The sequence below is a fragment of the Nestor notabilis genome, unplaced genomic scaffold (assembly GCF_000696875.1).
Source record: "Nestor notabilis isolate BGI_N333 unplaced genomic scaffold, ASM69687v1 scaffold405, whole genome shotgun sequence".
Lineage (NCBI taxonomy): Eukaryota > Metazoa > Chordata > Aves > Psittaciformes > Psittacidae > Nestor > Nestor notabilis.
Genome location: NW_009927617.1, coordinates 70019 through 96441, shown reverse-complemented (window position 1 = coordinate 96441; position 26423 = coordinate 70019). Strand labels below are relative to the sequence as shown.

The following is a 26423-nucleotide window of genomic DNA, read 5'->3' as shown; positions in this document are numbered from 1 at the left end:
GAGGAGGGGCTGGGCAGCCCGCCTCACCATGATTCAGCTGTGGAAAGTGGTGCGGCATGTGCGACAGCTGGAGCTCCACAGATTGATCCTGCTGCTCATTGCCTTCAGCCTCATCTCCATGTGCATCCTGGCCTACTACGTCACTAACAGCCCCAAAATCAAGGAGCCACCGCCCCTGCCCTTCAGTGACTGCAGCAACCAGCACCGTGTCTTGATCCCACCGCAAGCCAGCTGGAGGCTCACGAAGTCTGTGGACACCTCACGCACAGATCCTGTGGTGCTAGTCTTTGTGGAAAGCATTTACTCCCAGCTGGGGCAGGAAATAGTGGCCATTCTGGAATCTAGCCGGTTTAAATACAGGACAGAGATCGCCCCTGGCAAAGGGGATATGCCCACCCTGACAGACAAAGATAGAGGACGCTATGCTCTTATTATCTATGAGAACATCCTTAAATATGTGAACCTGGATGCTTGGAACCGAGAGCTGCTGGACAAATACTGTGTAGAGTATGGAGTGGGGATTATAGGCTTTTTCAAAGCCAACGAGAACAGCCTGCTCAGTGCACAGCTCAAGGGTTTCCCCCTTTTCCTACATTCCAACTTGGGGCTGCGGGACTATCACATCAACCCGAGTGCTCCCCTGCTCTACGTCACCCGGGCTAACGAGGTGGAGCAGGGTCCCCTGCCGGGTGATGACTGGACTGTGTTCCAGTCGAACCACAGCACCTATGAGCCGGTGCTGTTGGCCAGCACAAAGTCCTCAGAGTCCATTCCTCACCTGGCCACCCACAAAGCATTGCATGCCACAGTGGTGCAGGACCTGGGTCTGCATGATGGGATCCAGCGAGTTCTCTTCGGCAATAACCTCAATTTTTGGCTGCACAAACTCATTTTCGTGGATGCCATTGCCTACTTGACTGGCAAGCGCCTCTGTCTCACACTTGATCGCTATATCCTCGTTGACATTGATGATATATTTGTGGGAAAAGAGGGAACTCGCATGAAAGTGTCGGATGTAGAGGTAAAAACCCTAGAATAACTACAGGCCCCGAGCAACTCTCTAGTGTGTGTGGTATGCCAGAAAAGTCAAGGTTGCATTTAATTTGAGTACAAGAGTTGATTGCTGCAATTGTTCTCATGTTAAACAGAGAACTGGCCTGCAAAGATGCTGAGGCCCCCTATGTGACGCTCTCAAGAGTTTTGCAGGTTCAAATGGAGCATTTTTCATGCTGGGACCTGTAGCTGGCCTCTCTGAACTTAGGAGGAGAATGCTTGTGGTCATCTATTCTGTCTCTTTAATATAGGGAGCAGACATATGCGTATTTTCTCTGTCAAATCTATTTGTAGCTGTAAACTCTTACTTTTCAAAAGGAAGAGGCAAGTTGTAATAGAATAGAATATAAAACTGTATTAGATGATTATGATACGTATAAACTCTCTGTATTATATTGCAAAACTGTAGGCCAGTCCATGTGGTGTAAACTTCAACAGTCTGTGTTTTAGCCATCTAGCTTTTCAGGACATTAGCAAACTGGGAAAAGAAATGTTTTCTCTCACCCTTTGTTACACCCCCCTCATATCTTCCACCAGCAACCCCTATCCGTGAGCAGGAAATATCCAAAAATTCACCAGGGAAACATGGTCAGACCAAGCTTTCATGAGAACCATCTCTGTGGCCTCACGATTGGGAAAGAGATGCCATCTTTATGGTTTGCTTTCCTTGGCAGTTCCTTGAGTAATACAGTGACCTATTAGGAAAGGATATGGGAAAGGCACAGAGAGAGAGAGATTTTCTGGAGGAGAGGGGAGCAAGACAGGAAAGGAGTAAACAAGTAGGAAAAAGGTAAGAAACCAAGTGTCCCTTCAATTCTCTGTGTCCTTGAAAGTGTATGATAAAGCGTTCTTCTAAGTCCGTGATACGTGTACATAATGCTGCCTCATGGAGCCAAGGACCTGCCTTGTGTCTTCCCCATCAGATACTAGCCAGTATTTTCTCCATCAGTTCTGGTTTGTAGACATTGAGGCAGGTGCGTTGTCTGTTTCTCCCGGTCTTCTGAGGTTGTTCCCACAGGTATGAGGCCCCAGGCCTCTGTCTCTGAATTCCCATTTAGCACTTGCCCTTAGATAGGTCCTGGCTGGAGTTCCCTGGGTACGAGCCATGATGACAGTAGGCCTGTGACAGCAGCTGCCTTAGCATATTTCCAAAACAACTTCAAAGTGAAGCATCCTTCAACCTTTCTTCTGAGGGCACAGAACATTTGAGGCAAAGGTATAAAACAAAATACTGTTGTACACGCGTGTCCCCTTACCTGAACCAAGCCTCATCTGTTACATGTTCCCAAGAGCACTATTACACCTCACGAGGAGTCTTGCCTCCTTTTCTATATGTTTTTTGCATCCATGCAAGACATCATATCTCAGTTTATCTCCATTTTTTCAGGTCTTTGAGATTTTCAGTTCTGCTCCTGATCCCAAGCTTACCTTGGGGGGAATGCATGCTGTTCGGAGCTAGCTTTATCTTTTCAGTTCATTTGAAGCTGCATGCCTGAAGCAGCTCTAATCACATGCCATTATTTATTTTACTTGCTTCATGCTTTAATAATTCTTTAGAGCCACCTTTGACCATAACTCTCTAAGCAAACAGATGTATAAAAAGTGTTTCCAAGCAGTCAGATGTAGAAATATAAACCAGTTTATATATAATACTTTTTTAAGTAAAGTGCTAAAATTTTCATAATGTAAGAGCAGTGTCCCTGAGTTTTCAGGTGCTGCAATGGTCTGCAATTTTTTTTGTTTGAAGGATCACAGTCTCATCTTGCTCCTAAGCAGGCCCTGCACCCTCTAGTCCAAACTGTTAGAGATTCTTGCTTTTGTAACAATTGTGCAGGTTACAGTCTCATGTGAGAACATAGGAGATAGGTGGCCAAAGCTCTTGGAAACAAAGGGTGCTCTAGTGATATTAAAAACAAGCCCAGACAAGATAATTCCAAAAGATGCTTTGTTTGGGTTTTAACAGAGTGAAATGGAGGAATTATCTGTGATCAGTAAGCAGAGAATCTCAGGCAAAGCAGATAAAACCCAGATTTATCCATTTAAAAGCAGCTCTCTGATTGCTGAGCCACGAGAGGTTAATGAATTTTTATTTTTTAAAAGCGAGAAATAACTACATGGATTTGTTGGTAGCCTCTCACTGTGGGGAGAGAAGGGAACATAATAGTGACAGAACAGCTGGCATTTTCTTTGGCCTTTTATATGAAAGCCCTGTTTCGGGGCTGTTATCTCAACACACAGTTCCTTATCTTAAAGGTTAGATTACAGTGGTGAGGGTAGCGGTTTAAAGATTGGATGTTGTGTGAAGGTATAAAATTCACTCTCCTGTCCCAGTGAGCCTGTTCCCCATATGCAGGTCCATGTTCAGAGAGCTTCCATACAAAATGACTATTAAAAGAATGCATGCCCATCATAGATGTCCTGTATGAGAGGAGAAATGTTTTTATTGGTGATGCTTGAAGGAGACTTAAATAATTTTCTTTTTTAACAAGGCAAAAAAGGAATCGTGCTTGCTTTTACTTTAAAAATGATAACCCTTGAGTTCCTGTTTCTGCTGAAGGGCGGCAGCAGGGGCTTGCCATCCTCAATTGGATTGAAACAGTTGGAAGTTGAACAAGGAAACGTCTTTCCCTTGTAAAGTTTACCAGAGATTTGAGCTGCACATAATTAACAAAACAAAATCTCAGAAAATCCCTTCTCTTCCCAATTATTCCACATTCAGTCTCTTCTAAAATCATAATCCTTGGAATTTACCAACCCTCGGTGGAACTGGCCAGCAAAGATGAGCCGTTTCTAATGCAAAAGGATCTGGCTTTTATGATCCTTCCTGCTTGTCCGTAGGTATAAGGAAAGAAGATTAAGTAGATGAGGTTTTGCCTCTTTTGCTGGTAATCTCTACAAGGGCATAAATAGTGAGCAATCCTTGCTAGCAAGTCTGAGAGAAAGCTAAGTGCAGAACAAGGACAGTCGTTTCAGTTTGGGTTATGGATGGTGAGGATAGAAGAGGGCGAATCTAGTGAGGGTGACTGTCAGCCTGCTTTTGCCTTTCTAAATAGTAGAGAATGATCTTACATGAAATGAAAACACTTCGCAGTTTCTGACTCACTATTCTAACATTGTAAGAGGTAGAAGTACCAGTACCATTAATGCTGTCTCTTTTGACAGCACCATTTTGAACTATGCCACTGCTACTGCTGGGTGGTGAGAAAACTGCAGAAAATCCTCTTGAGAGTGTGCTGCCCTGTCTCCACAGGAGCAGTTCCTATGAAGAAAGTGTCTCTGCAACACGTTCCTAGTATGCTTTGTAAGAGCATTTGAGATGAGGCTGTCAAAGCACTCTGCTTTTTTCCTCCATTTTTGGTCATCTGTTTCTCTGCCTTTATCCGTGTACTGTTTTCCTAGACTCACGGTATCCTCTCTTCCCAGCTCTGACTCTCAACCTTATTTCCCCCTTTTCTTTTGCATCTTTTTAGAAGGACCTGAGATAGGGGAGGTAACATTTAGGGTTTGTATGAAACAGCTAAAATCTCTGCAAACACTTTCGGAAGTTAAAGATGTCATAGCTAAAAAACAAAGTTGCATGAAGGTTTAGCCCTGTATTATTGCAATGCCAATCTTAGAAGAGGATTAGGTCCTAAAGAAGCAACCTGAAGAGGGTACAGTGCTGTGGTTTCCCCTCATTTCTTCCTCGGTCCTAGGAATTTAACCCCATTGAGAGACTTCTTGTCTTTCACTGGACAGCATTAAGAGCTTATAGTGACTTATAGCATCAGTGAGATTTTATAGTTGGGGATTTTTTAATGTCTTGCAACAAAAGGCACGATTTTAAACTTTTTTCCCCCCTAATGTTTGCTTAGAAGTAGTTATCATCATTTGAGATTATCAGAAAGCCTTTTTAAAGTGATAGGTATCAGACATTAGACTAAAGCTTAGGTCTTCTTTGCACTGTTCCCAGAAACGTGCATTGGAATGTAGGTGTCTGTCACTTGGGCTTGCGGCATGGCTGCCCCCAGTAGGTACTAAAGGCCTTCAAGAACAGGTCCTTGGCTGCAGAGGATGTTCTCTGATAGACTGTGGCAAGCGTGAAGCAAGTCTGGCTGTGATGTGGCTTATGAGTTCAAGTGGCCAGTGCTGGGAATCTCTTGGAGACCCCATCTGTTCCTTCCTGGGGCAAGCCTTGCAAACCATGGGAATAACTGTATTTCTTAAATCATAGAATCACAGAATCAGCTAGGTTGGAAAAGACTTTTATGATCATCAAGTGCAACTTACCCCAGCACTGCCAAGTCCACCACTAAACCATGTCACTAGGGGCTTTGTCTACATGGTTTTTGAACACTTTCAGGGACGATGATTCCACCACTTCCCTGGGCAGCGTGTTCCAATGCCTGACCACCCTTTGGGGAAGAAATTGTTCCTAATATCCAGTCTAACCCTCCCCTGGTGCAGCTTGAGGCTGTTACCTCTTGTCCTGTTACTTGGGAAGAGACCAACCACCTCCTGGCTCCATCCTCCTTTCAGATAGTCGTAGAGGGCGAGACAATCCGTCTGAGCCTTCTCTTCTCCAGTCTAAACAACCCCAGTTCCATCAGCCGTTCCTCATCACACACGTGCTCCAGACCCTTCACCAGCTTTGTTGCTCTTGTCTGGACACACTCCAGCACCTCAGTATCTCTCTTGTAGCGAGGGGCCCAGAACTGAACACAGTATTCAAGGTGCAGCCTCACCAGTGCATAAACAGGCACATGAAGATCTGTTTACATCTGGCTAGCTATTTTATATCTTCATGGATAGCTTATTCTATATTTCTTGATGGCATTTAATTTAAAAATATCAGAGTACATTATGAATATAAATGAAATGCCACTTGAGTCACCTGTAAGACATTAGTAGTACTATCATATTCATTCTACTTTATAAATGAGAAAGAGAGTGCAGAGGTGTCAGAGCAGAGAGGTGTCGTGTTCCTGGCCTGTTCCCACATCGGTGTTGTTTCACCTTACTACGTACAGCTCTCAGACCTCTGAACCAGTGTGCCAGGGAACAGTGAATGCATAATTTGTTGAAACAAATTTGCAGATATTTTACCTTGGTACCGTAGTCTCTTTTATCCTGTCCAGGGGAAAGACATTGCTTCAAACCTATTCCATGCCACCTTATGGATGTGGCTGAGAAAAGGACCCAGCATCAGCAGAGGGCTGGCACAAGATTAACAATAAACCAACCAGGAAGGCAGGACTCCATAGACTTGGAATTCCTGGGACCCCCACAATTCCTTCTTGATCCCTCCCCAGACACAAAGGATTGCTGCCCGCTGGAGCAGGGCTTTTTGGGATTTATCATCAGACAGATGTGTCGTCATGGTAACCCCAGCCAGGCTTTAAATCTCCCTCTGTGCAGAGGAATGCTAAGCCTCTTAACCGCTGTCTTTCCTCTCTCCATCTTCCTACGCGAGCTTGGGGAACTGGATGTGCCTTTCAGGGCAGCAGAGAGAGGTGGTGGGGCTTGGGACAGCTCTGGAGACAAGTAATGGAAGTTTCACTTTCCTGTCCAAGATACTGGCTAATGTGTTCAAGGTGGTGGTCCCAGATGAGATGTGGTATTGTCCTCCAGCTGGCAGCTTCTCTGTAGGGAGATGCACAGCTCTAAAGTCTGTGCTCCCTGATGCTCCTGATGAGTCCCTGTGCCTTACAGAGTTACATGAGGGGAACATGACTTCCCACTGCCTATTCCGGATCCTGTGCAGCAAAAGAGGCTTCAGCCATCAGTGCTGCTGGTATGTCACCTTTAAAAAGCACGTGCCTATATAGTTTGTGATAGATTCTGGAGATGTCGTGCGATACATTTCTCAAAATGCTACTCTTGGGTGGGGACTGGGCTACAGATGTGGTAGGCGCATGGTTACGGAGAGCTGGGATCTCTGAAATTTGTCCCAGGTTGCATTTGATGTTACTGTTGTGTGGATGTGGGGGGTGAGGAACCGGCCATTAAGCCCGTCTCTAAAGAAAAGTCTGAAAGCTTGGTTCCCTCAGAGCCCTGAACCTGTCTGCAGCACTGCAGAAATAATCTGTCTGGTCTTCCCACCTTGCTGTGTGGAAAGGTCATGGTCTGCCTGCCTTGGGAATAATACTGCTCAACTTCTGTACTCCCAGAAGTCAACACTGTTTTGAAATATTAGTAACAGCAGTGATTTGTCAGGGTATCCTTAAGTGGTGAGTGTCAAGGATCCGTGGAATGAGAGTCTGCATTTGTGAATGTGCTTTCACCACCTAGGGAGCAGTGTTCCTAAACAATGCTTATGGAGTGGGAGCCGTGTGAAGGCAGTGTTGTAGTGCTCTTTTGTGCTCCTTGGGGCTGGGGCAGGGCAGCTGGTGCAGAAAGATCTGCCCATCTCCCCTGCACAGTCTGAGAAGTCTGTACACTTTCCCCAGTATTATGTGCTGAATTGCTTGTGCATTCGCATCTAGCCCAAGTCTGCTGTTGAGAGGTCATCACCTTCACCTTGGTGTAGCCACTCATCCAGTGCTTTCTTAGAAAAGCTATTAACATCTAAAAAACTGCCTGTGCAAGGAGTATCTCTGTCACCTGCCAGGTCCCTGTTTGATTGAGAACTCCTCTCATGGGAGCTGCACCAGTGACATGTTCCCCGAAGCATGCAGGTAGCAGCAGAGCATGCATCTCAGGGCTCTCTCTTTTTATTGTTTTCCAGCAGAAGAGATTTGACTGGAATTAGTTTGTGTCTTCTTGTCTAGGACATACTGAGCCTCTGGGGTTTTGTTCTGCCAAGTCTGTCTTTCTTACTCTGTACACTGCTGGACCTTGGTCCCTTTGGCTAGAGCAATTGCTTTGGACATTTAAAGCAGACACAAGTGAGCAAGAGAGAACTTGCAGGAGATGTGATGACTGTGAATGTCAGCTCCCTCAAGTTTTGTTTCCAGAATCCAGGAAACTTTTCTGATACAAAAGAATATCTCCGTGGCAGGACTCCATCCATGGGTAGTTCTGCAAATCCACCTTTCCTCTCTAAATACACACACACACCACACCCCCTGCTCCCGCTTTGGATCACGTAGTTACTGTTCATGACACTATGGACTTCTCTTCCTTTGGCTGTGCACCATGTGCTGCCCCATCCTCTTTTTCGTTAACACATAGGCTCAGAGAACATAGGCAGGCGCTTGATAGTAATGTCCCAGCCAACACAGGAGGGGAAGGGAGCACCGAGGTTGAACATGGTAAGAGATCTATTGCTTGGAAGTGAGATTTATTTTTCCATTGCCTTAGCACAGGCACTCTGGGTCCTTCACGTTGAAGTAGAGAGCATCATCTGACTGGTTTTAAAGTGGCATCATTTAGTACAGCAGGACTACTTCAAAGACTCTGTATGTGGAACACTTCGCTACTCTGCTTCACTCCACAGGCAACAATGCCTTAGCCCCATCCCTTGTGATACCTCTTCAGACTGAACTGGGCACCAGCAAAGCACAGAGAAATGTTACAGAGCAACTGAATATGAGCATTTCTTTTTCCTTTCATTCAAACAGGCTTTACTGAGCACCCAGAATAAGCTGAGAACTTTAGTCCCAAATTTCACCTTCAACCTGGGCTTCTCAGGGAAATTCTACCACACAGGTAAGCCCCTGCACCCCTTTGTCCCAGCGCCTGTGTACAGCCCTCGTGTGCATGTGCAACACACTGGAGAGAGTGTGATTCTCTGTTGGGAGGACTCAGCATTGCAGGGGATTAGCCACTGCTTTGAAACATAGAGCCCCTCTTCTGCCTTTTGTTTTTGCACTTCCTTTTGTGCTTTCTGTAGGTACAGATGAGGAAGATGAAGGGGATGACATGCTGCTCAAACACAGGAAGGAGTTCTGGTGGTTCCCTCACATGTGGAGTCACATGCAGCCTCATCTTTTCCACAATGTCACCGTGCTGGCTGAGCAGATGAAGCTCAACAAGCAGTTTGCTGTGGTAAGGGGCACTGCAGTTTAGTTACTTTATGGTACTAATCCTTAAACATTCTTCTCCTGGAACAGCAGTTCAGGCCCCACTGAACACATACTGATCTAGTAACTCAGGTGCATTTAAGAAAGGCAGTTCTGAAAATTTAAATTGGTGTGCAGCTCCTGCTGTCTTCAGGCAAGAAACACCATTCCTGTGCCTGCCTGTGAAATGGGAATGTTTCCTGGCACCTGCATGGCCCCAGGCAGCTCCACTACATTCCAGGGTGCAAATCCCAAGGCTCTTGTTTGCTGAGGTGTGAACTTGTAGCATTACTATCCAAATCCAATTAATTTACAAACTCTGGCAGTGAGAAAGCATTTCCGTTTCCCTCCTTACTCGCTGTGGTTTTGTAAGGAAGTCACCTGGTTGGTAGTATAAAATGCTGTGTGTGCTAACAGCCTTACTTCTGGTCTCCTCAGACAGTGCTGAAGAAGCTACTTATGTAGGAAGGGCAGGGGAAATTCCCTGTGTTTTAGCAGAGGAGGGGAAAGCTATGAGCATCCTGCATTGCTGGAACAATGTCTGTTTGATACATACAGCCCAGAATTGAATATAGCATACATGTTTCTCTGAAAAGAAATGTCCTCTTCACCTCTAGTTTGGTTCTTTTGATGGTAATCCCCTTGGGAGTAGCAGGCTGCTGTCTTGTGTTCCCATGACATACACAGATTAGGAATGATCTTGAATTCAGAGCACAGTTGCAGCATTATAGAAACCATTTAGGCTCCTCCTTTTCCTGGTGGAATAACAGTGCAGTCTTTTGCAAGGAGACACGAAGCGCAGAACACAATTACACATATTTAATGTGAAACAGGCTAGCAGTGGGAAGGAGAAGGTTATTGCTTCATTTAGGGGCTCTGGTTTCCTTGTACACCACCAGGGCAGAGCTGTCATCATTCATATTGTTACCAGAACTACACAGTGGAATTAAAAACCATGAAATTCAGCTATTTCCTGTCATTTTAGTGTAGCTCCAGGCCCCATATCTCCACCCTCCGTAGTCCCTTGCTACACGTCTGCTTTTATTTGAATTGCTAGAGACAAGACAGATCCCAGTCGTCACCTTCTTTTCCTGAAATTTTGTTTTCCTCCTCTAGTGACTCAGATCTAGGCATTGTGGGAGTGAGATATGTCACTTAACAGCATTGATTAGTTTGTAGTAACCAAGGAGCCTGACCTGAGGCTTGTGAATTAATCTCATTTGTCACACCTGCAAGCTACAAGACCATTCTTACAGCAGCTGTTGCCAGCGCTGAACATCTTTGTTGATGCTGAATTACCCTTCTATGTCTATAGATGCATAAACCAAGAAGTTACAAGCAGTATTTCAGGTTTCCCAATCCAGAGAGTTTTTGTGGTACTTTGTCACCTTGCTCCAACTTTGAATCTGTTGCTAAATATGATCCTTATTAAGGATATTAGTTAAATATTAAATGATCAGGCTGTATATTCTGCTTCCAGGAGCACGGGATTCCCACAGACTTGGGCTATGCTGTAGCTCCCCATCATTCTGGGGTTTATCCTGTCCATACACAACTCTATGAGGCATGGAAATCCGTTTGGAGCATCCAAGTAACGAGCACAGAGGAATACCCACACTTGCGGCCTGCCCGGTACCGGCGTGGATTCATCCATAATGGAATCATGGTGAGCACAGCTGGGTGAGCAGAGCCTGCTTTCTTGACCCAGGGATAGTCTCCTAGTGACCTGTATCAGAGACATTAATCTTGTTATCACCAGTGTTTCCAAAATTGTTAAGTCAAGCAAAGAGAAAAGGCTTGGCTAAAGCCAGTTTCTGTGTTTCTCAGTACAATTCAGAGGTCAGTACTGAAGAGAGAGCAAAACCAAGCACAAGAAGACTAAACTGAGATCCCACTGACATGTTCACACTGTGATGAGTAAATGGTTGGGAGGAGTATCAAAAGAGTCCTCTGAACCTATGTCGATTATGTCCATTACTCTTCATATTGATCCAGAGTGCTGCACTGACCCGACACTTGTAGATTCTGCTGCATCTGCCTCTTACCTAATTTTGCTTTTCTCTGATATTGCTAGGTTCTGCCTCGACAGACCTGTGGTCTTTTTACTCACACTATCTTCTATAATGAGTATCCCGGTGGCTCAAAGGAGTTGGACAAGAGCATTCGTGGTGGTGAACTCTTCCTGACAGTGCTCCTAAACCCTGTAAGCTCATCTGAAATGGGAATCGGTGCATGGGTATCTCGGCTGATGTGCCTGATGTGGGAAAGGACTAGATCTTATGGGAGACTCAGTATAAGCACCCATCATGATGTGGGTATCTCCAGGGTGATGGTAAGGAAATGTGAAAAAGAGGGCCGAGGAAGTATTTGTAGTTAATGATGCTTTTCTGTATACACTGCCAGGGAAGCATCAGTATTGAGTGTTTACAAGTATAACACTCCACAGGTAGAAACTAGCCAGGGTGACACACTGCGCATGGCCCCAGGTAGAGTGGGTGTTACCAAGACCACTGCATCTTCATGAATCAGAAGTGAGATGTGCCTTGGCTCGAAGATGTTCCTTGCACATCTGCTGCCTGTTGGCTTCTCTGCTGGCTCACTGATGAGTTTGGTCACAATAATTGCTTTCTCTGGGCTTTTGTTATGAAATGTTCTCCCTTTTCTTTCACTATGTATGCACTTCAAAACAATTTCTGTGTGCTTTTTTTGTGATGTAGCTGTCACCCTAAGGCATTTTGGGGGATCTGCATCTAACACAGGTGTTTCTTTTTCCCTTTCAATACTTGGCAGTTCAGTCAAAACACAAAGCTAATGTAGTACCTTCAACACCATGCAGTCCCTTCCCAGTTCTTAGCCATGGATGGCAAATCACACGAGTTTCTCACTTCCCATTGGAGCTGGGAAGATGTACTAGGTGTCAAGAGAAACACGAAAAAAGCAGTACTTTTTGGAAGATCCTGAGTGTATAGAATTAGGAGATGAATCTTTGTAGCCCTCTCCCTCATATTCCTGTTCGTTGGCTGCAGCAGGAAGACATGCTGCTCTTTTTTATTGTACAGTAGCATTCTCGATTCTTCCCTTTCTCTGAATGGACATTGCCTTGCCAAATTTAGATAGAGATTGTAGAATGTCTACCTCTAATGTAGCCGCTCCCAAATATAACGGTGTTTAATCTCTTTTCTCATGACTTCCAAATTTCTACCTTCTTATTTTTCCTTTATCTTTTCCACCAGCCCTGAGTATGGGCAAAAAGCCATCTGAGAAAGCAGATCTGAGAAAAAATAGGTTGTTTCTGCTTCCCACCTAGCTTCCCAGGTGGGAACCCTGGAGTACTGGTCCCAGTCCTTGAGTACTTTTTTGTGTCATGTAACACCAGTGGCTTTGCTTACTGTGATGTTTTCTTTCATTCCCTCCTTCTCTTGCATCTTGACTGCAGGGTTGAATACGCAGCTATAACTACTTTTGGTCAGGGCTCTAGAGGCTCAGTGAGTCATAAATTCAAGCTTTTCCCCTCAATGAGCTTAATTCTTTCATGTCTCCTGCTTTTCCTAGTGTGCAGTGCCTCTGCTCTCTTTGAAGTAGAACTGTGATAGTGGAAAGACCCTTACAATGTGCTCTGGGTACATCATACAGACTGTAGTTTACAAACAGACCCTGTGACCACCTCTGGCTTGGTGTATGATCCACAGGAGGTATGGGTCTGTTAGAGTCCTAGCTAAAAAGCTGTAAGGGTTCGTACTTACAGGTCTGAAAGCCAGCCTTCTATCCATATCACCTGAGATACAATTGTTAGCTTTACACACAGCCACCAAATCTACCTGCTTAATAGGAGTCTGTAGTAGAAGGCTGTTCTTTGCATTATATATGGAGTGATTGGTCAGAGGGAAGCTAACTGCTCTCTTCTCTGTGACCATTGCTTTTCTGGGCTTCTGTTGCCATATGTTGGGTGAATTCCTCCTGTCCCACTTCATAATTGTCAGATCTTAAAGAATGCCTGCAGAATTAGCTACTGTGAAACTTAAGAGCTCTAATCCAGAGATCATTGCTGGTCCAGGAGGTTGTGCCAAGCAGTTCATAGAAACATGGTTTCTAGAGCTACCCATTCAAATTTGCTGATAAGCATGTGATGGTCAAAGCAGCTGACAGTGATCTGTGATCCAAAAGGTTTGGGAAGGTTGTGCTCTGGTATAGGATGAGCTTATTTGCCAGATTTACTGTTGGCTCTTTGTGGTCACTTTTAAAACTTTTTCAAGCACCTTCAGATGTTTCTGATGTTTACAGTTTTGCTCCCTTTTGGCAGTGGAGCATTTCTCTCTCTGTGAGCAGTGGAGTACTGTGCTCTAAGCTCCTCTTCATTGCTTGTGTTTGCACAGTGACTCAGACCCGTGCATTCATCCCCTTGCTGATAGAGCCATCTCATAGACCTGATGGAAAGCTGGCCAGCCCCGCAGCCCCAGCAGTGATCCGTAGCAGACTTGGACTGGACTCTTTCAGTCCTTTTTGGTACTTCCAACTCCCTTTGAGTGGATACACACATGCAGGAGTCTCCAAGCCTGTATGCATACGATTAACTCCACAGTGCAAACAGAAGATGTTTGATGTTCTGACTGGTGAACAAGGTCTGATGTCAGGAAGGAGAATAGCCATTGATACTCAGCAGACAGGCCGATCACTTCTGACAAACACTTTTGCTCACGCTAAGCAGGCTGCTTTAGGTTACTGCTGTGCCCACAGCTGCTTGTTACATATTGCAGGGATGCTCATACCCTCCTGTATTCTGTACTCTAGGTTCCCTGTGACCTCTCCTTTCATCTTTCCTCAGTGCGAAGGAAGGGAAACCATGGCATGCTGACAGTGGAAGGGAGGGGGAGAGGAGGGAGGCGTTATTACCAAGCTAGTCCCTGGGGCCACTGGGTGTGGATGGGAGGGAGAGATGGGACTTGAGTGTAGCTTATGTCAGGAGTAGTGCTCAGAGCAGTTTTGGCAGCAGTAGCTGTGACGAGGCAGAGTAAGCTGCCAGGCCTTGTTGAACAGTGCATGTGTGTTACAGGACATGACTGCATCCTCACAAGTACAAGGAAACGGCCCTTTGGTTGGGCTTGTCTTCTTGTCTTCTAAATCCAGTTCCTTGGGGCTGTTTGCAGGCAACAGTATTACCTGTGTGAGCCATTTTAGTTGAATGTATTCACTCTTGAGACACAGTTTCTTACCTGGATCACATGGATGAAAACATGCAAGCTGTTTTTATTCTGGAACTCTTGCAGGGACCCCAGGTGGTGACCTGTGTCCTCCCTGCTGCAGTGCTTGGTTTATGCCAGTGAGCCAGATGCTTCATGCAGCAAATTTTCCTCTGAACGTTTCACTAGCAAGTTGAAGGGATGAGCCCCTGTGGTATGACAGCCTTTGCTGTGGTACCACATTCCTCCTTTCTCCCAGAAACGGGAAAAATACAACATGAGACACATCCTTTGCCACCTTATGTATTCCATGGCATGGCCCTGCAGTTACACAGAAGATCTTTCTGTCCTTTGCTCTGTGGTATATTTAGCACATCCCCTTTTTACACAGCAGCACCAAGCCATTTCATACACAAAGCTGTTCGAAGTGTAGGTGCCAGAGCCTGTCTGCCAGGCATTCTCTGTGAGCTCAGTAGGAAACCAGAAGGAAACTGGTCACTGAGACCAGTCCATGGTAATACTGGGCAGAAGACTGAATTCAGACCTCTTGAGTACCAGCAAATGTCTTCATCCCAAGACCATCTGTCTCCTGCTTCCCTCTTTTTCTCTTCCCCTGCTGTTAGTGGGAAAGACATTCCTGCCCCCTGCCAGGGAAGCCTGTTGTTGCCTCGTGACCTTACCTGGCATCATCAGGATTCAGCCCTGAACTGTGCAGCAATGGGTGCCCCTACTGTGATTGAGGTCTCTTTCCCTCGCTGCACTAGCAGACACTGGCTGGGGAGTGCTAAATCATCCACATAGTCATTCTTCCATTGGTCTTAGTGTTCTGCTTTTGTTTTGCTAGCTTTTACCAATGGTATTGTTTGTGTCTGGCAAAGTGCTGTTGTGTTATAGACACGAGGATGCCCAATTCCATGGAACCTGTCAAAGCCACGCACCGGAATCCAGCTGACAGTAGTCTTTTGCACTCCTTTCCAAATTTAAAGTACTAAAATACAGGAGGGAAATGCTTGAGAGAAGAGATGGCTTGGCAAGGCAGGGACAGCACACCAGCTCCTAAGCACTGCAGTGCTGGGTAGGCTCCCATGGGTGTTCAGTGCCACTTTGCCCAAGGGTTTACATCCTCAGGCTTGGCAGAACATTTTCAGGGGCTGCCCGTGCTGAAGACTTTTGTAAGCTAAAACCTTATCAACTGGTGTCTGTTCCTAGGACAATGTCCTAGTGCAGTGTCTCTTTGCAGTCCCTGTTCAGATCTCCAGATATGCTTGTTTGTGTTTTAAAGTGTGAATTGCCAGTTGTTCCTTTACGTTTGAGATGTCAGCTCTGAAGTGAATGAAGGCTGACAGGCTGTGGGCCTAGAAATTACTCCTGTGAAAACTGTCCCTGTACCACTGTGCCCTGGCCTGCAGTGTGCTGCTCCTCTCCCTGGCCTGCTCTCCTAGCTGCTCACCACAGCAGAGAGGTTGCCATGGTTGTGCCCTGGGGAGAGGAAGGGAAGCTCCTCTTCTTCCATGAAAGAGGATTTGCAGTGTTTGGACTAGGAGGGAGTCACTGATTTGATTTGGGATGTTGAAACTGTTCTGCATTCACAGCCAGGGCTCAGTTACCACCCACCCCACCACCATTCCCAGGGGTTACTGGAAGGTCTGTGACCTCCTGAGTTCCTCCTGTGTTGCAAGCACTACCATCAAGGCAGTGCTGTATCCTGGCAGACGAACATCCATCAACCCAGCCAGCCAGAGCAGTCTGAGACGTGAGCAGCCTCTTGCTGACAGTGGAATCAAGCTAAGAAGCAGAACTGTTACCTGATCTATCCCATGTCTTCTCTGTTTTCAGATCAGCATCTTCATGACCCACCTGTCCAACTACGGGAATGATCGCCTGGGATTGTACACTTTTGAGAGCTTGGTGAAGTTTGTGCAGTGCTGGACCAACCTTCGCCTGCAAACATTGCCCCCTGTCCAACTTGCAAAGAAGTACTTTGAAATCTTTCCTCAGGAGAAGAATCCCTTGTGGCAGGTGAGAAGGCAGCTTAACTGCTCCTGGTGGTTTTTGAAGAGGCATGTCCCACATTTAAAGTGTGGCAAGACTGCTGATCCAGAGCACAGAGGGGTAATGAGTAAAGCTTTTAGGTTTAACCTTTGTGGCTTGAGGCTGTAAGTGGCAAATTGCAGGGTGGAAGGGATGGGGAGTAGGAGCAGCAGGACACAATCATAGTGTGAGCTTAGGGTCAGGGATGGCTGTCAAAAGTGACTGGAGGGCAGATTTGCAGGCATTTGGGTCATTAAAGGGCTTGTATTAGAGCAAGCTGCTGTGAAATGTTAAGTGTGCAAGGAAGAACCCTGTTTGGTGCCGGAAGAGCTTGCAGGCATGTTAATATGATTAATCTTAAAGTAATCTCACACTGCAGATTTCATGTTCATTAAATTAAAACATGCTTATTCCATTTTACCCCAGTGCAGCAGCTCTCTGCATGGTAATGAGCAGATGAAATTAACTGAAGGTGATAGAGTTGTCTGCCTGCCAGAAGTTCACAGATGTTGAGCTGTACTATCATGGTGGTCCAGGCCAGCATGACTACATAGGGCAAGGCCGTGGTTAACACTCTCAGAGGGACTTTGGTTCCTGTGTCACTCTGGAGCTTTTGAAAACATTCCCATGTTTTTACTTAACTAGTTTTGACCCTGGCAGGGTAGCAGCGCGGCTGTGAAGTGTTCTTCATATGCTAATAGCATTTTCCTGAGAGGACTGGCCTTCCAGCTTTTCTTCCCCTTTCCATTAGCTCCTGTGATAATGCTTAATCCCATCACTTGTGCTGCAGAATCCCTGTGATGATAAGAGGCACAAGGATATCTGGTCCAAAGAGAAAACATGTGATCGACTCCCCAAGTTCCTCATCGTGGGACCTCAGAAAACTGGTAATGTAAATACTTTATCTAAAGTTAGATTGCAGCTTCCATGTCATTCCTCCAGAGAGGAGAGCTGGAAAAGGTCTGTGTAGTAGACGTGTATGGTTGCCCTTTCTGCCGGCTGCCAAGTGACCGCAGAGGACATTTCAGAGAATCTCAGATGTCTTCTAACCTAAATCTGGCAAGCCTGTCTGTACTTTGCACCCTGGCACTTTGCTTGGCTCAGTCCTGATTTGCAGAGAAAAGCCCTATCTGCAGAGGTGGTTTGGCTTTTCCAGGTAAGCTCAGAGAAACTGTGACCTTTCTTAGTGTATCACAAATACAAGCTGTCAGCAGGACTAAACACAGGCGCTTGGCAAAGGTTCCAGTGAATGCCCCCTAGTGCTTTTATTGTGACAGATCTATGTGCCCACTGCATGCTCCATGTCACTGTCAGTGGGAGGTAGAGATCCTCTTTTGTCTGACCTCTGTCACCACCTCTTAACTGCTGTGGCATTGTGGGTGGCAGTGATGTGGCTGTATATACCGTACTAGGAGTCCCTTCGAGCCTGAGGAGAATAAAAAACCTTCAGCCAGAATCAGGTCTTCAAGCCTTGGCTTTCTCTGTAGCACAGTGAAACAGCAGCCACCAACCACGCACAGCAAACAATCATCCTGGTCTTGGGAGGAAGCTTGTCCCAGCCATGTTGCTGTCTCTCACCTCTGTCACTGTGAAGCTCTGTTGGTGTGTGTGCAGCGTGAGCCTTCCTGTATCATGGCCCAGTAAGAAAACCTTCTCTTGGCTGATTTATTGTCCTGCTGGAGGCTACAGCTGTTTGCTGAGCAGGATTATCAGGTCTGCCTGGGTAAAGGGAAAAACATCTACAGCACAGGCAGGCCAAGGCATCTCTAGCTGAATTCTCATCCAAGGACACCAATGTCCCTAGCACATCTCCTTCCCAAACACGTGATACTGTCCTGCAGTGCCCAGGGCACTTTCTGTTTGGCGGGTGTGGGTTCTGCCACATGACGGTGTGGCTGTGCCACCAGTAGGGGTAGCCAATGTGGGTGACAACTGTCATACTAAGGAGGTGACTTAAATCAGCTGCATGAGCTGAAACATGGGATTGAACTGCTCAGACAGGTTCAGTGTCAGTGCTTGGTGTCAGCGCTGTTGTAACCTGCATGAGTGAAGGGTGGGTACCCACGGTAGGAGTGTGCCCATCTGGGGACTGTGTCTTGCAGCGTACGTAAAGCCTTTCAGCCAAGCGTGATGTGTGACCCAGGTCCTGTTAACTGGTTCCTGTTGCAGGCACAACAGCTGTGCACTTCTTCTTGACCATGCATCCAGCGGTCACTAGTAACTTCCCAAGTCCATCCACCTTTGAGGAGATCCAGTTTTTTAATGGACCCAACTACCATAAAGGAATTGACTGGTAAGAACCCTGATATGTGCTCTTCTGTGATAAGTTCACCCATGTTACGTTGCTTCCTTCCAGGTTTCTCTGTATGTCCACCTCAGCCACTTTAGTAGCTTCTCCATTTCTGAACAGCTATTTTCATAGCTATTGATCAGCACAGATTCTGTTTTCCTGCTAACCCAGCTGCTTAGTGTGAGGACAGGTAATTTCTGATTTTACTGCCTTGTTCACCAGGAGACTTGTAGGTATGATACAGCTTTAAAAACTCAGTCTCTGTTGAATGCTCTGCTGTCATGAGGTTTCTCTTCCTTTGACATGCAAAACAGACAGCAGTGCACTCATTAAGAAGTTCTTTGTGGTTTCTGAGTTAAGATACAGTGGAGAGGGAACAGCCTCCCTGCTGCTGTTCTGGGCTCTTCAAGCTTAGAGCCATCACTGCATTCCTCGCATTGGCTCCAGTGTCCACATGCATACCTTGATCTTTACCTGTAAAAGTATGCAATTATGATAACATGTTTCCACCTGCCAGGGAAATTATAGTGTCACTATGGCACTGTTATGCCACTGTGTTTCCAGGCAGAGACATTTTAAAGGTGTCTGTTGCTCAGAGCATTAACTTCAGGTCAGCTGTGGCAATGCACATGGCTCACGCGTGGCTCTGAGGGCAGCTGTGTGGCAGCAAGGGATTCTGCTGTTGGATTTCTTTGCCCATGAGCTGTGGGAGATTTTGTCTGACTTCTCTGATCATTTAGAGGACTATTGAAAAGGTATCAGAAGGGAGTTAGTACTTGAGCAAAGCTCACAGGAATCAAGCACTACAGAGCTGTTGCAGTAGCTGACAGGCCTAGAAAGCATAGGCTTTTATGTGCCTCTCCTGGAAAAGTCATCCAGCTTGACTGGAGTGTAGCATCATATTTAGCATGGAATTTGAGTTAGTTGTATAGCTTAAATTTCAACAGACCAATTTTCTAGTACTTTACAGTGCCCTCTCCCACACATTATCTACCCTTTACCTTACTCAAATGCCTTAGTTTCCACATAAGCTCCTGTGAGGCAGAGCAGAGCTCTTTACCCCACATCTCAGCTATGGCCAAACATGCAGAGAGACACATTAGTTAAGATAGATAGGTTTAAACAGGTTTAGATGGGTTTAAACAAGCAGTCAGTGGCAGGGCAGGCAGCTGATTCTGGCCTTACTCTTGGACCGAACCTCTTTTCTGCTAGAACTAGCAGAAAAGCCTTTACCCTCAGCCTTTTCCTTCCACTGCCCAAGGACTTGGGGAACACACTTCTCAGCAAAATACTTTCTTGCCCTTTTATCATGTCCAACATTCCAGGTTGTGCTCCACCACATGTTATCCTCTGCCAGCTCTGCACCCTTTTTCCCATTCACTGTGTTCCTGGGGACATGCAGTTGTTCTGCAAACTGTGTTTGTCCAAGAGGCACAAGGGCACCATTTTGTCATGTGCCATTTCTTTGTTGGGCCAAGCTGCTCACCAGCGTCCCATCTGTTTGGCAGGTACATGGAGTTCTTTCCCATCCCTTCCAATGCCAGCACAGACTTCATGTTTGAGAAGAGTGCCAATTACTTTGACACAGAGGTGGTACCAAAACGTGGTGCAGCCCTGCTCCCTCGAGCCAAAATTATTACTGTTCTGATCAACCCTGCTGACCGAGCCTATTCGTGGTACCAGGTAACTTCCTGGCGCTGTTCTGTGGGTGAGGGCCGGAGAGGCGTTCCAGTGGGGTGAGGTGGAAAGCCACGGGATCATTTCCGTAGAGGGGCCAGGGAATATGATGCAGGCTGCCTGCAGTGTGGACAGTTACACACAAAGGCACTGGTGGGTGGTTGTACCAAGTCAGTGGGGTCTGCACAGAGATGCATAAAGTGGAATTTTGTGTTCCTGCTCCTAAATTCAGCTTCTGTTTTCCAGCACCAGCGTGCTCACAATGACCCTGTGGCACTCAATTACACCTTCTACCAAGTGGTCTCTGCAAAATCCCAGGCCCCTCAGGAACTGCGCAACCTGCAAAGCCGATGCCTGCTCCCGGGCTGGTATTCAACTCACCTGGAGCGCTGGCTAACATACTACCCCTCTGGGCAGGTAGGAGGTTTGGCAGTGGAGGCTGTTGTGGAGCCCTTTGTAGGTTTAGTGTAGAGGAGAACAAACCGTTACGTGTGCGTGTGCTTCAACTACCCACCCACCCCCACCCATTGTTTTCATGTGACCTCCTGTCTTGTCTTTTGGAACAAAGCCACTGCTTGCTTCCTCCTATTATGAGCTAATAAGAAATCAGGCTTGAATACTTCGATTTTGCACTTTATTGTGTTTGTAAAAGTAAATGAGTGCAGGGGGATACTGTGATCTCCCGGAGAGCTCCACAGTATTGAGAAGTTCAGCAGTGTTAGCGCTCCCTTCCTTTCATGTTGGCAGCCTGCAGCCCAGGGACCCTCTTCAGGTCCAGTCAGCACCCAGCTACTTGCTGCAGTTTCACTGCTTTAAAGAGAGGCTCTGTGTCTCTGCCACTTCTTAGCTGTTGCATTGTGAAGCCTTTAGCTGCCTGCTGAAGAGGAATTTCACTGCAGACACATCAGGATTCTATATTTTATGTATAAATTTGCAAACAGTCCATTAATGGATAATATAGAACATTACTGTCTCTAAATTCCCAAGAAAGGGTCTAATACAGTGTGAGTCAGAATATGTTTCTTTAAGTTCCTTTCTGCTGCTGGGGTTATCCTCAGACAGTCTATAATCCAGCAAAGGCTTATAAGCCCATTTAGTCTTTTATTCTCTGCCAAAGCAGCAGCCTAAACTGTACATGACAGATCTGCCAAGACTAAAAGAGACATGGGAAAACATTCTTGGGCTTACATCTCATTGCCTTACTATTTCTGGAGGCTACTGCTGTGAGGAATGATGGAGCCAGACACACCATCCATGCACTTACTATGGGTCAGGTCTCCTACCTTCCCCAAAGCTACAGTTCATGTGTCTATTTTTGTGTTCTGTTCTTTGAAATGGGTAATTTATTAGAACAAATGTTGTTCATTATTGTCTGTCACACATGCAGCAGGAGAATACTCAGAGATCACAGAATACTTAGCACAATGGCTGCTGGCATCTAAAAAGAACACATGAGGTTTCCAAAGGCAATCTGTAAATTGTGCTATTGCTTGGCCTTAGTGCTAAGTTACAGGGGGTTTGGCCAAAGGCAAGTTTATTAAGCAAAGCCTGTCATGATCTACTGTTCTATGGTACTTGTGGCCTGTATCATAACTTCTCTATCTGTGATGACACATGGGCCACATCCCCCTCACTGTGTTCCTCTAAAGCAAACAGGCTTTTCGGCAGCCTTTACTCACACGCGCAAGGGCCAGGGGCAGTTCTGAGATCCAGGAAGCTCACGCGTGTCATTCAGCACAGGCTGTCACAGGCTAAGGCGGCTGCTGTCTTTTCAGCTTCTCATTGTGGATGGTCAGGAGCTGAGACACAATCCTGCCTCTGTAATGGACAACATCCAGAAGTTCTTGGGAGTGACTCCACTGTTCAACTACACCCAGGCCCTCAGGTAGGGAAGTCATTCATTTTGGGAGGATGCTTTCTTAGCCAAGTGTGATACTAATAAACACTTGTTTAGAAGAATACTTACCTTGAAGTATACGAGACTTACAAGACTACAAGACCTGCCATGGTTTCAGAGGTATGGCTAACCCTGAAATTAGGTTCAGATAGATAGCATGAGATACTATGCTGAGAGTGAAATCATAGCTTAGCCTTTCAAGAAACGATAAGGGAAGAGGTGGCTTTTTGTCACTGTCGTGGAGAAGCATGAAGTTGCTCACAGCAGTAATAACAATGTTTTCCATTTAGTCTACACGGTTTCAGAAAAGGTGCTGGAATTATTAGCACTCCTTATGCTTTGTGTTATATCTGACAGAAAGTAGAGGAGGTATGATTAAAAATGTGTGACAAGCTGCTCATATCTACAATCAGATGGAGATTAGAGACACGTGGCACAGTTTTGAAGTAGTGGGTCTATTATTACAGAAGACATAGTCTTGATGGGTGCCCAGAGCTATCTGAGGAAGTGTTAGTAGAGGCACTACCCCACTGCTAGTAAGTTGAAGGATGTTACTCAGCCATGACTATGATCTTGCCCATAGTGCACGTGCAGTTAATCTGAATAGATTAAGTGCTAGTTGAAAGCAACTCTTCAGTGGAGATCCTGAATATTGTTCTTTGCCACTGAAACCTGTGTTTTCACATCTCTGCTCTCACAGCCTATGCTCATTGAGGGCAGCAGGTGGTGTGCATGCATGTAGGCATATGACAATTGCCCTTTAACAGTAAAGAGAGGAGAACCAATTCAGTTCTCCTCCTCCAGGTCTTTTCCAAAGGGATGGCACATGCTCCTCTGGGGAAGGACAGGTTTAGAAATGTCAGATTACTTGACAGCCTTACATGCTGAAGCACGTGTGGTGATGGTAAATGGACTATTTACAGTGATGGTACTGGCTGGTACCCTTCAGCCAGGGTCAGAAAACAAATGGTCAGCTTGCCTCACAGTTTGGTGTTGAGCCTTGCTCAAACCTCAAGCTCCTCTTTAGCCATTTGAGGGGAACGGAACAGGCCAGACTCGGGCACGGTTCCCAGCATTGCCTTATACCTGGTTTTAACAACAGAAGAAACACTGACTTTTTAAATGGTTGGGTGGGGGTTTCTAATACTTCTCAACTATAATGAGGAGATTTTAAAGAATTTACATACACTAAAACATTATTATTCCTTCCCCCAATCTTAACAAATAGTGTTGACACCATGTTGCCTCCAAAATGTGTATAAAGCTGAGACAGTCATGGCTGGAATGGGTTTCTTACCAAAGTAGTCAAGTGCAAAAAAAAAAAAAAAAGGAACCAATACCACAAATAAGTAAATAAAACCCAAACCCAATTTGTAAAGCACTGAGATGGGAAAATACTTAAGAAGTTACTTAATTTCTGCTGCTACTAATTGGGCATGTGGTTGTTTCATTTAAAGACAAATGTCCTTTTCAGATTCGATGAAGCAAAAGGATTTTGGTGCCAGCTGCTAGATGGAGGAAAGACTAAATGCCTAGGAAAGAGTAAAGGAAGAAAATACCCCGATATGGATTCCTTGGTGAGTAACTGTCTCCAAGCTGTTGGCAGCAAGAGGTGTAGAAACATCCCAGCAACCCAACCTGGATTTTCCGACCATCTGTGTCCTAGATGACCTGCAGAACATGTGTCCAGGGTAACGTTTTCCACTAATGTGGTCTGTATTTTCCACACAGTCACGGCTGTTCCTAAGAGACTTCTACCGCGAGCACAACATTGAATTATCCAAGCTGATGAACAGACTTGGGCAGCCCCTTCCAACCTGGCTCCGAGAGGAACTGCAGAACTCCAGCTGGAGCTGAGAGGGACTCCCTTTACCCCAGTGCCATTGGGATGTGTGGTGCTCCAACATGTGGTATGATGCCATCTCTTGTCAAGCCAAAACAACTCGAGAAATGAGCAGGAGCAGAGAATGTGCATGTGGAGCCTTTCGCCACCATTGGGAAGGGCTGCTGCCTCTGACACTGCCCCGAGGCGTAGAGTGCAAGTCACATTCTTGAGTATTAATGGCGTGTTACACTTCTGACTTTTACTTACAGGAAGGATTTGGAATGCCTGCCCTACTTTGAGCAGGGGAGAGAGCACCGTAAACACTTTATGTTTAAATACTCCTCTCAGTATATGAAACAGGCACTAGCTGGAGGGTTAATGTGTTACTCCTCTGAGTCCAGAAGTAAAGAAAGACTTAAGAGGTAAGCTATTCAGCCCACTGCTGAGAAAAAAGCAGCAGCTTAATAAAAGGGGAATCTAGGCAAGTGAGCCTCAGCTTTTAAATAGACTTGTAGTCTATTTGGCAGCAGCAAGGTACAAGAACACCTTGTTCCTCCCTGTACAGAGTACAGTGGCCATGATCATGACTTACAGTGCTACTATGTGTGGCTGTTGGGGATTGCACTTTCTTGGAGACAGACGTAGTAGACCTAAGATTGCCTCTCCTTACCTGCAGCATCGTTGGTGTGATAGCATCCAGTGACTTTGGTCAATGGGCAGTGGGAGAAAAGGCAAAGCTGCAGGTACTGACACGCAGAATTGATATCTGTGTTAGGGAGAAGGTTGCCACATGTGGCAACGTGGCAAGTACTTCTCTGCACGGACTTTAGACATTTCAAAAGAAGATAACCAAGGAGCAGTATGTCCCTCTAGAGCCCTTTGGAGGCATGTGTTAGTGCAGCACAGCAGCTGGGGGAGGCAAAGCTCACATATTGTAAAATAAGGCTGAGACAGCTGAAAGCAGACAATTCAACTCCCCATGTCAGATCAGCTTAAAAAAGACCCCAAAACCAACAAATATTTGTCTCTTTCCAGCAGCTCCAGGGTTCCTACCACCTATGCTGATAGCTAGCGCCTGTTTAATCCCAGTGCAGTCCAACAATCCAAGGAGGAAAGCAAAATACAGTTCAAGTATCATTCAGAAAGGCTTGGAGTTAGAGGTGGTTTCCAATGTCCAAAAGGGGCTGTTTAGTTTACTACTGCACAGGGTCAAGTACACTGAGGTGCTTTGCCTCTTCCTGCAGTTGCTGGGTAATTGTTCTCAGAGGAAATCCTCTGTCACGGTCATACGTGTTTTCTGTCACTGAGCCATGGGCTTCTGGAGCTGTGTGGGCCATCCTCCCTCCTCCCGGGCACACACGGTCCTTGGAGATTGCTGCGGTTCCTGAGAACAGAGGGGCAGGATCCGTATGAACAGAGATTATGGAAACTTCCACAACTGTCATGAGCTCCTTTTCTCCTACCCAGAGAGAAGTTGCTTCAACCAAGCTTTTCCATTGAGCCTTAGGTATTGTGTATTTCTGAATGAATGGTGCATTTACCGTTGTATGTAAATGTATATAGTATGCAATATAGTATTTTATTTCATGTGCCCTTGGAAAGGGTTATTTTGTGCAGCCAAAAAAAAGGACAGAAAGACTAGAAACCCCTCTCTCGCTCCTGTTAGAGAGAAGAGCCCAACTTCCTGCACTGGATTCATGTATAGCATCATTCACATTGAATGATAATGAAGAAATTCTTGGCTCTCGAAGCTGAGCACAAGTGTCTGAATAAAAGCTAGAAGTAGTAGTAAGTGGAGATTCAATAAATGTACTACTTATTTTTCTTCTTTGTGATGATTTGGAGTGATATCATGGACCCACAGCTGGTACAAGGGTGAGAAAAACTGAAAAACTTACTCCAGGCTTTACAGCTGATACTTGGGAGGTCACAGAGGTGTTTGTTTAACTTCCATGTGTAACAACACAGGAACACCTGCAGGCTTGCAGAAACAGCACACAGCCTGTAGTTAGAGAGCCCATGAGCAGACCTACAGTAATAAGCAACCTTACACTGAACTGGAAGCAAAATGTTGTTTAAATAGCCTCGGGTGTGAGAGCATTATAAAACAGCCTAACTGACACCCCTCACTTCACGGAGCGCTTCAGAAATAAACAAACAAACACAGCCACAGCAGAGCAGCTGATTTTACATGCTGCCTCAGGAGGAGGAGGATCCCAAGACCAGTGCTACTGATGCTCTGTTAAACACACTTTCCTGCTCTTAATCCATTACAGGCTGTCACTTACTTCTTAATGTACAAAATTATTCTGTGCCTTCCCTTGGACTATGAGGAGATGGATTTAAACATTAAAAAATCATCAAGGTACTGGGAGTAGATATTGGGAGGGGCTCACTAAATGTAAGGTTAGTTGACTGGTGATAGGCATTCACTCAAGGCAGCAAAGGGCAGCTGTTTATTCTCATTATTTATTCTTTCCCTCTACGGATA

At 45.8% G+C, this 26423-nt stretch overlaps 1 protein-coding gene across 1 annotated transcript; it reads left to right on the top strand.

Annotated features, from left to right (window-relative positions):
* The first annotated feature begins 6 nt into the window (after window positions 1-6).
* NDST2 (N-deacetylase/N-sulfotransferase (heparan glucosaminyl) 2) lies at window positions 7-24619 on the top strand. The gene is made up of 13 exons (XM_010014118.1): window positions 7-1021; window positions 8595-8682; window positions 8867-9021; window positions 10516-10701; window positions 11110-11238; window positions 16049-16231; window positions 17034-17130; window positions 18413-18536; window positions 20042-20216; window positions 20457-20627; window positions 21986-22095; window positions 23582-23684; window positions 23839-24619. The coding sequence occupies exons 1-13, from the start codon at window positions 29-31 to the stop codon at window positions 23962-23964; spliced, it is 2640 nt and encodes an 879-aa protein (XP_010012420.1). The 5' UTR covers window positions 7-28; the 3' UTR covers window positions 23965-24619.
* The last annotated feature ends 1804 nt before the right edge of the window (window positions 24620-26423 follow it).